Consider the following 11,222-nt stretch of genomic DNA (forward strand, 5'->3'; position numbering starts at 1 on the left):
AATAACCACCACCCTGTAATAAATAATAATAAATAATAACCACCACCCTGTAATAAATAATAACCACCACCTGTAATAAATAATAACCACCCTGTAATAAATAATAACCACCACCCTGTAATAAATAATAACCACCACCCTGTAATAAATAATAACCACCCTGTAATAAATAATAACCACCCCTGTAATAATAATAACCACCACCCTGTAATAAATAATAACCACCACCCTGTAATAAATAATAACCACCCTGTAATAAATAATAACCACCACCCTGTAATAAATAATAACCACCACCCTGTAATAAATAATAACCACCCTGTAATAAATAATAACCACCACCCTGTAATAAATAATAACCACCACCCTGTAATAAATAATAACCACCACCCTGTAATAAATAATAACCACCACCCTGTAATAAATAATAACCACCACCCTGTAATAAATAATAACCACCCTGTAATAAATAATAACCACCACCCTGTAATAAATAATAACCACCACCCTGTAATAATAATAACCACCACCCTGTAATAAATAATAACCCTGTAATAAATAATAACCACCACCCTGTAATAAATAATAACCACCACCCTGTAATAAATAATAACCACCACCCTGTAATAAATAATAACCACCACCCTGTAATAAATAATAACCACCACCCTGTAATAAATAATAACCACCACCCTGTAATAAATAATAACCACCACCCTGTAATAATAATAACCACCACCCTGTAATAAATAATAACCACCACCCTGTAATAAATAATAACCACCCTGTAATAAATAATAACCACCCTGTAATAAATAATAACCACCACCCTGTAATAAATAATAACCACCACCCTGTAATAAATAATAACCACCCTGTAATAAATAATAACCACCACCCTGTAATAAATAATAACCACCACCCTGTAATAAATAATAACCACCCTGTAATAAATAATAACCACCCTGTAATAAATAATAACCACCACCCTGTAATAAATAATAACCTGTAATAAATAATAACCACCACCCTGTAATAAATAATAACCCTGTAATAAATAATAACCACCCTGTAATAAATAATAACCACCACCCTGTAATAAATAATAACCACCACCCTGTAATAAATAATAACCACCCCTGTAATAAATAATAACCACCACCCTGTAATAAATAATAACCACCACCCTGTAATAAATACTAACCACCACCCTGTAATAACCACCACCCTGTAATAAATAATAACCACCCTGTAATAAATAATAACCACCACCCTGTAATAAATAATAACCACCACCCACCACCCTGTAATAAATAATAACCACCACCCTGTAATAAATAATAACCACCACCCTGTAATAAATAATAACCACCACCCTGTAATAAATAATAACCACCACCCTGTAATAAATAATAAACCACCCTGTAATAAATAATAACCACCACCTGTAATAAATAATAACCACCCTGTAATAAATAATAACCACCCTGTAATAAATAATAACCACCACCCTGTAATAAATAATAACCACCACCCTGTAATAATAATAACCACCATCCTGTAATAAATAATAACCACCACCCTGTAATAAATAATAACCACCCTGTAATAAATAATAACCACCCTGTAATAAATAATAACCACCACCCTGTAATAAATAATAACCACCACCCTGTAATAAATAATAACCACCACCCTGTAATACATAATAACCCACCACCCTGTAATAAATAATAACCACCACCCTGTAATAAATAATAACCACCACCCTGTAATAAATAATAACCACCATGTAATAAATAATAACCACCACCCTGTAATAAATAATAACCACCACCCTGTAATAAATAATAACCACCACCCTGTAATAAATAATAACCACCACCCTGTAATAAATAATAACCACCACCCTGTAATAAATAATAACCACCACCCTGTAATAAATAATAAACCACCCTGTAATAAATAATAACCACCACCCTGTAATAAATAACCCTGTAATAAATAATAACCACCACCCTGTAATAAATAATAACCACCACCCTGTAATAAATAATAACCACCACCCTGTAATAAATAATAACCACCACCCTGTAATAAATAATAACCACCACCCTGTAATAAATAATAACCACCACCACCCTGTAATAAATAATAACCACCACCCTGTAATAAATAATAACCACCACCCTGTAATAACCACCAAATAATAACCACCACCCTGTAATAAATAATAACCACCACCCTGTAATAAATAATAACCACCCTGTAATAAATAATAACCACCACCCTGTAATAAATAATAACCACCACCCTGTAATAAATAATAACCAATAAATAATAACCACCACCCTGTAATAAATAATAACCACCACCCTGTAATAAATAATAACCACCACCCTGTAATAAATAATAACCACCACCCTGTAATAAATAATAACCACCACCCTGTAATAAATAATAACCACCACCCTGTAATAAATAATAACCACCACCCTGTAATAAATAATAACCACCACCCTGTAATAAATAATAACCACCACCCTGTAATAAATAATAACCACCACCCTGTAATAAATAATAACCACCACCCTGTAATAAATAATAACCACCACCCTGTAATAAATAATAACCACCACCCTGTAATAAATAATAACCACCACCCTGTAATAAATAATAACCTGTAATAAATAATAACCACCCTGTAATAAATAATAACCACCACCCTGTAATAAATAATAACCACCACCCTGTAATAAATAATAACCAACCTGTAATAAATAATAACCACCACCCTGTAATAAATAATAACCAACCTGTAATAAATAATAACCACCCTGTAATAAATAATAACCACCACCCTGTAATAAATAATAACCACCACCCTGTAATAAATAATAACCACCACCCTGTAATAAATAATAACCACCACCCTGTAATAAATAATAACCACCACCCTGTAATAAATAATAACCCTGTAATAAATAATAACCACCACCCTGTAATAAATAATAACCACCACCCTGTAATAAATAATAACCACCACCCTGTAATAAATAATAACCACCACCCTGTAATAAATAATAACCACCACCCTGTAATAAATAATAAACCACCCTGTAATAAATAATAACCACCACCCTGTAATAAATAATAACCACCACCCTGTAATAAATAATAACCACCACCCTGTAATAAATAATAACCACCACCCTGTAATAAATAATAACCACCACCCTGTAATAAATAATAACCACCACCCTGTAATAAATAATAACCACCACCCTGTAATAAATAATAACCACCACCCTGTAATAAATAATAACCACCACCCTGTAATAAATAATAACCACCACCCTGTAATAAATAATAACCACCACCCTGTAATAAATAATAATAAATAATAACCACCACCCTGTAATAAATAATAACCACCACCCTGTAATAAATAATAACCACCACCTGTAATAAATAATAACCACCCTGTAATAAATAATAACCACCACCCTGTAATAAATAATAACCATGTAATAAATAATAACCACCCTGTAATAAATAATAACCACCTGTAATAAATAATAACCCCTGTAATAAATAATAACCACCACCCTGTAATAAATAATAACCACCACCCTGTAATAAATAATAACCACCACCCTGTAATAAATAATAACCACCACCCTGTAATAAATAATAACCACCACCCTGTAATAAATAATAACCACCACCCTGTAATAAATAATAACCACCACCCTGTAATAAATAATAACCACCACCCTGTAATTAATAATAACCACCACCCTGTAATAAATAATAACCACCACCCTGTAATAAATAATAACCACCACCCTGTAATAAATAATAACCACCACCTGTAATAAATAATAACCTCCACCCTGTAATAAATAATAAACCACCCTGTAATAAATAATAACCCCTGTAATAAATAATAACCACCACCCTGTAATAAATAATAACCACCACCCTGTAATAAATAATAACCACCACCCTGTAATAAATAATAACCACCACCCTGTAATAAATAATAATAAATAATAACCACCACCCTGTAATAAATAATAACCTGTAATAAATAATAACCACCCTGTAATAAATAATAACCACCACCCTGTAATAAATAATAACCACCACCCTGTAATAAATAATAACCACCCTGTAATAACCACCACCCTGTAATAAATAATAACCACCACCCTGTAATAATAAATAATAACCACCACCCTGTAATAAATAATAACCACCACCCTGTAATAAATAATAACCACAACCCTGTAATAAATAATAACCACCACCCTGTAATAAATAATAACCACCACCCCTGTAATAAATAATAACCACCACCCTGTAATAAATAATAACCACCACCCTGTAATAAATAATAACCACCACCCTGTAATAAATAATAACCACCACCCTGTAATAAATAATAACCACCACCCTGTAATAAATAATAACCACCACCCTGTAATAAATAATAACCACCACCCTGTAATAAATAATAACCACAACCCTGTAATAAATAATAACCACCACCCCTGTAATAAATAATAACCACCACCCTGTAATAAATAATAACCACCACCCTGTAATAAATAATAAATAATAACCACCACCCTGTAATAAATAATAACCACCACCCTGTAATAAATAATAACCACCACCCTGTAATAAATAATAACCACCACCCTGTAATAAATAATAACCAACCCTGTAATAAATAATAACCACCACCCTGTAATAAATAATAACCACCACCCTGTAATAAATAATAACCACCACCCTGTAATAAATAATAACCACCACCCTGTAATAAATAATAAATAATAACCACCACCCTGTAATAAATAATAACCACCACCCTGTAATAAATAATAACCACCCTGTAATAAATAATAACCACCACCCTGTAATAAAATAATAACCACCACCCTGTAATAAATAATAACCACCACCCTGTAATAATAATAATACCCTGTAACCACCCTGTAATAAATAATAACCACCACCCCACCACCCTGTAATAAATAATAACCACCCTGTAATAAATAATAACCACCACCCTGTAATAAATAATAACCACCACCCTGTAATAAATAATAACCACCACCCTGTAATAAATAATAACCACCACCCTGTAATAAATAATAACCACCACCCTGTAATAAATAATAACCAACCACCACCCTGTAATAAATAATAACCACCACCCTGTAATAAATAATAACCACCATGTAATAAATAATAACCACCACCCTGTAATAAATAATAACCACCACCCTGTAATAAATAATAACCACCACCCTGTAATAAATAATAACCACCACCCTGTAATAAATAATAACCACCACCCTGTAATAAATAATAACCACCACCCTGTAATAAATAATAACCACCACCCTGTAATAAATAATAACCACCACCCTGTAATACATAATAACCACCACCCAAAGTTATCATTCAGTTTACAGGTAACGTAATAACAAAATGTTTTCCCAGCAAACCAAAACTGGTTCTGTGCAATTTCCCTGAACATCTGTAACGTTTGGCTATGAAAAAAACCTGTATCCAGTTATAGCCTCAAGCTCATTAGCATAACGTAACGTTAACTATTTATGAAAATCGCAAATGAAATGAATGTGCTAGCTCTCAAGCTTAGCCTTTTCTTAACAACACTGTCATCTCAGATTTTCAAAATATGCTTTTGAACCATAGCAAAACAAGCATTTGTGTAAGAGTATTGATAGCTAGCGTAGCATTTAGCGTAGCATTTAGCGGGCAACATTTGCACAGAAAGCAGAAAAGGATTCAAATAAAATAATTCACCTTTGAAGAGCTTCGGATGTTTTCAATGAGGAGACTCTCAGTTACATAGCAAATGTTCAGTTTTTCCTGAAAGATTCTTTGTGTAGGAGAAATCGCTCCGTTTTGTACTTCACGTTTGGGTACAAAAAAAAAAAAAAAAATTCAGTCATCAAAACGGCAAACTGTTTTCCAAATTAACTCCATAATATCGACTGAAACACGGCAAACGCTGTTTAGAATCAATCCTCAAGGTGTTTTTCACATATCTCTTCATTGATATATTGTTCGTGAATGTCTACTTTCTCCTGTGAATTGCTTGGAAAAAGACGTGCAGTTGAAGATGAAGCACCAATTTCGACGGAGGACACCGGGCGGACACCTGGCAAATGTAGTCTCTTATGGTCAATCTTCCAATGATATGCCTACAAATACGTCACAATGCTGCAGACACATTGGGGAAACGATAGATCGGGCAGGCTCATTCCTGTCGCATTCACAGCCATATAAGGAGACAATGAAAAACAGAGCCTCAAAAATCCTGCTCATTTCCTGTTTGAATTTTCATCTTGGTTTCGCCTGTAGCATCAGTTCTGGGGCACTCACAGACAATATCTTTGCAGTTTTGGAAACGTCAGAGTGTTCTCTTTCCAAAGCTGTCAATTATATGCATAGTCGAGCATCTTTTTGTGACAAAATATTGCGCTTCAAACGGGCACGTTTTTTTTATCCAATAATGAAATAGCGCCCCCATAGATGTAACAGGTTAAAAGGTTCCCAGAACACATTTAGTCTGTTCATTAAAAGGTTCCCAGAAGATATTTAGTCTGTACTTTAAAAGGTCCCAGAACACATTTACTGTTCTTTAAAAGGTTCCCAGAACACATTTTGTCTGTTCTTTAAAAGGTCCCAGAACACATTTTGCCTGTTTTTTAAAAGGTTCCCAGAATGCTTCATTATGTTGGTGGGAACAGTCTGGTGGAAACATTGTGGTGACATCACAAAAGACATGTTGCCAAAAAGCACAACAACTGACCAGTGGTGCTACTGACCAATGATTCTACAATGTTTCTTTTAGGTTGCATAAACCAGCTGCTACAAGAACGTTCCGTTCAGATGATGTACAGTATAAAAACCATCTCACCTTTCTCTCTCCTCTTTCATCCTCTCCAGCTCCTCTCCACTCAGAACCTCAGACTTCTGTCTCTGTAGCACGGATTTGGCTTCTGCTTTCTTTACCTTCGCATCTTTCTTCTTTCCAAATCTAGGAGAGATAGAGAGAGAGGGGGGAGATGAGAGAGAGAGAGAGAGAGAGAGAGAGAGAGAGGGGGGGGAGAGAAGAGGGAAAAGGAGAGAGAAGAGGGGAGAGAGAGAGAGACATAGGGGAGAGAGAGGAAAAGGAGAGAATGAGAGAGAGGGGAGAGAGATAGATAGAGAGAGAGAGAGATAAAGAGAGAGAGAGAGAGAGAGAGAGAGAGAGAGAGAGACAGAGGAGAGAGGGGGGAAAAGGAGAGAAGGAAGAACGATCAATATCCGGTTTAAATATCCTTAAAGATAAGTATAAATTTAGGCTAACAAATGAGCCAAAACACAGGATATGAACACACACCGGTCCACACATTCTTCTTCTATGTAATGCTTCAGACCCTATGAAACACCAGACTGTGACAGTGTCGGAAGCAATGTTCTGTTAGCATGTATCATTTATCATATCATTTCCGGTTCACAGACGGACTCATGGACTCTCTCCCCTCTCCTCTCTCTCTCTCTCTCTCTTTCAGCCCGTCTCCAATCTCTCTCTCTCTCTCTCCCCTCTCCTCTCATTTCTCTCTCTCTCTTTCACCCCGTCTCCAATCTCTCTCTCTCCCCTCTCCTCTCATTTCTCTCTCTATCTCTTTCACCCCGTCTCCAATCTCTCTCTCTCTCCCCTCTCCTCTCATTTCTCTCTCTCTCTTTCACCCCGTCTCCAATCTCTCTCTCTCTCCCCTCTCCTCTCATTTCTCTCTCTCTCTCTTTCACCCCGTCTACAATCTCTCTCTCTCTCCCCTCTCCTCTCATTTCTCTCTCTCTCTCTTTCACCCCGTCTCCAATCTCTCTCTCTCTCCCCTCTCCTCTCATTTCTCTCTCTCTCTCTTTCACCCCGTCTCCAATCTCTCTCTCTCTCCCCTCTCCTCTCATTTCTCTCTCTCTCTCCAATCTCTTTCTTTCTCTCTCTACTCCTCTCTCCTCTACCATTTCTCTCTCTCTCTCCAATCTCTTTCTTTCTCTCTCTCTACTCCTCTCTCCTCTACCATTTCTCTCTCTCTCTCCTCCTCTCTCTCTTTCTCTCTCTCTCTCCCCTCTCCTCTACCATTTCTCTCTCTCTCTCTTTCACCCCGTCTCCAATCTCTCTCTCTCCTCCTCTCTCCTCTACCATTTCTCTCTCTCTCCTCCTCTCTCTCTTTCTCTCTCTCTACTCCTCTCATTTCTCTCTCTCTCTCTTTCACCCCGTCTCCATTCTCTCTCTCTCCTCCTCTCAATTCAATTCAATTCAATTCAAGGGGCTTTATTGGCATGGGAAACATGTGTTAACATTGCCAAAGCAAGTAAGGTAAACAATAAAAATTAACAGTAGACATCACACATACAGAAGTTTCAAAACAATAAAGACATTACAAATGTCATATTATATATATATATACAGTGTTTTTACAAGGTACAAATTTGAAAGGACACAAGATAAAATAAATAAGCATAGATATGGGTTGTATTTACAATGGTGTGTGTTCCTCACTGGTTGCCCTTTTCTTGTGGCAACAGGTCACAAATCTTGCTGCTCTGATGGCACACTGTGGAATTTCACCCAGTAGATATGGGAGTTTTTCAAAATTGGATTTGTTTTCGAATTCTTTGTGGATCTGTGTAATCTGAGGGAAATATGTCTCTCTAATATGGTCATACATTGGGCAGGAGGTAGGAAGTGCAGCTCAGTTTCCACCTCATTTTGTGGGCAGTGAGCACATAGCCTGTCTTCTCTTGAGAGCCATGTCTGCCTACGGCGGCCTTTCTCAATAGCAAGGCTATGCTCGCTGAGTCTGTACATAGTCAAAGCTTTCCTTAATTTTGGGTCAGTCACAGTGGTCAGGTATTCTGCCGCTGTGTACTCTCTGTGTAGGGCCAAATAGCATTCTAGTTTGCTCTGTTTTTTTGTTAATTCTTTCCAATGTGTCAAGTAATTATCTTTTCTCTACCATTCCTCTCTTTCTTTCTCTCTCTCTACTCCTCTCTCTCTCTCTCTCTCTCCATCTCTCTCTGTGTTCACATCAGGGCCATTCCTCATGCGTCCTAGTGGGGTCTAGCAGAGTGGAGAGGAGCCCTGCAACCCTGTCAAACAATAGTGACACAGAGTGGAGATTTTATTTCACTTTTGTTTATTATCTACTTCACTTGTAAACATATGTTTCCATGCCAATAAAACGCCTTAAATAAAAAATAAAAAAAAGGAATATCGGAATATAAATATACACTACATGACCAGAAGTATGTGGACACCTGCTGGTGCGAACATCTCATTCCAAAATCATGGGCATTAATATGGAGTTGAATAAGTTGTAGTCATCACAGTGGGAACAACATCCTCTATTCACTTCCTGATGAACCCACCCACTGAGTCAGTGTATATGTTGAAGAGGCCGACCTGGAACATCTCCCAGTCTACGTGATCAATCTTGAAGGTGGTCTATCACCTGATGACGTGACGGGCCATTGCCCGGTTCAACCCGGGGCCAGCGTAATACAACTCCCTCAATGACATTAGCTAGCAAGAACAACAACAAAACCTGGCTTAAATTAAACTGTGTTTAACAACAACAGAAAAGGAGAGATGAAAATGATGAACCACAACCCAAAAAAAGACGAGGACGATGTTGCTACTGATATAATATACTTTACAAAATGGAAAATTGATTTTATTCAAAAGTGCAAAAGCAAACAAATGTACTTGTTTGTCCAAAACGAATCACCTGCGAATACAACATATATTGCCACATTTTGCACTTGTCTTAAAAGATTCCCATGTGGCAAATCCAATTACAAGGTGTGGAGACATAAACATACATAGTTGTTCAATTTCAACTTTTATTTGAGAAGAAATAGGGAATTATTTAAGCAAAATGCAAGGGAGAAATGATCTGGATGCTACTTTATGTTTATAATTGCACTTTTGAATACAATTATTAAAAGTAGTTTTAACTCCAATGTATGTAGTGATGTGTTCTACAGCATCAAGGGAACAACCTCTGACAATTCACCTTGATAAAATGACACAGTCTGGTGGGACAGGAAGTAGTGGTGACAATTCACCTTGACACAGTCTGGTGGGACAGGAAGTAGTGGTGACAATTCACCTTGACACAGTCTGGTGGGACAGGAAGTAGTGGTGACACATTGATTGACACAGTCTGGTGGGACTGGTGATACAATGACACAGTCTGGTGGGACAGGAAGTAGTGGTGACAATTCACCTTGACACAGTCTGGTGGGACAGGAAGTAGTGGAGACAATTCACCTTGATACAATGACACAGTCTGGTGGGACAGGAAGTAGTGGAGACAATTCACCTTGATACAATGACACAGTCTGGTGGGACAGGAAGTAGTGGTGACAATTCACCTTGATACAATGACACAGTCTGGTGGGACAATTCACCTTGGATACAATGACGACTGGTGGGACAGGAAGTAGTGGTGACTATTCACCTTGATAACAATGACACAGTCTGGTGGGACAGGAAGTAGTGGTGACAATTCACCTTGATACAATGACGAGGTCTGGTGGGACAGGAAGTAGTGGTGACTATTCACCTTGATAACAATGACACAGTCTGGTGGGACAGGAAGTAGTGGTGACAATTCACCTTGATACAGCCTGGTGGGACAGAAAGTAGTGTTGAGGGGGTTATTGTTTAAAAGGTAGTCATCACAGTGGGAACAACATCCTCTATTCACTTCCTGATGAACCCACCCACTGAGTCAGTGTATATGTTGAAGAGGCAGACCCGGAACATCTCCCAGTCTACGTGATCAATCTTGAAGGTGGTCTATCACCTTCAAGTTAAGAGTAAAGAGAGTATCTCAGATTCTTTGGCTGTAATTTTTTTGCAATTGCTTGCAACTGAGTTACTTCTTGATTGCTTCGTGAAACACTCCCCCCTGGAACTAATAAACAACTTGGTTACATCCTGTCACAATCGTTTAACTTTCTGCAACTAGTTACAAGCTAAACTAATGCTTTTGTCACATGATCCAATCGAGGGTTACGGGAGCAGTGATCCAGGTGGACCGAAGAGACATTACCCAAACTATTAATAAATAGTGGCATCAGGACTAGTAAAGGTTTATGTCCACCAGGACTAGTAAAGGTTT

At 37.2% G+C, this 11,222-nt stretch overlaps 1 protein-coding gene across 1 annotated transcript in view; it reads right to left on the bottom strand.

The window, feature by feature from the left end:
* Nucleotides 1-10,333, bottom strand: part of LOC135533142 (partitioning defective 3 homolog B-like) — a gene marked incomplete at its 5' end in the record, with an annotated part of 57,946 nt that extends 47,613 nt beyond the window's left edge. Inside the window, 2 exons of the mRNA XM_064960551.1 lie at nt 6,965-7,084; nt 10,162-10,333. Coding sequence (XP_064816623.1) covers nt 6,965-7,084; nt 10,162-10,333 — 292 coding nt within the window. The remainder of the gene's footprint in view (nt 1-6,964; nt 7,085-10,161) is intronic.
* Nucleotides 10,334-11,222: the final 889 nt, after the last annotated feature.

Source organism: Oncorhynchus masou, unplaced genomic scaffold, assembly GCF_036934945.1.
Source record: "Oncorhynchus masou masou isolate Uvic2021 unplaced genomic scaffold, UVic_Omas_1.1 unplaced_scaffold_2243, whole genome shotgun sequence".
Lineage (NCBI taxonomy): Eukaryota > Metazoa > Chordata > Actinopteri > Salmoniformes > Salmonidae > Oncorhynchus > Oncorhynchus masou.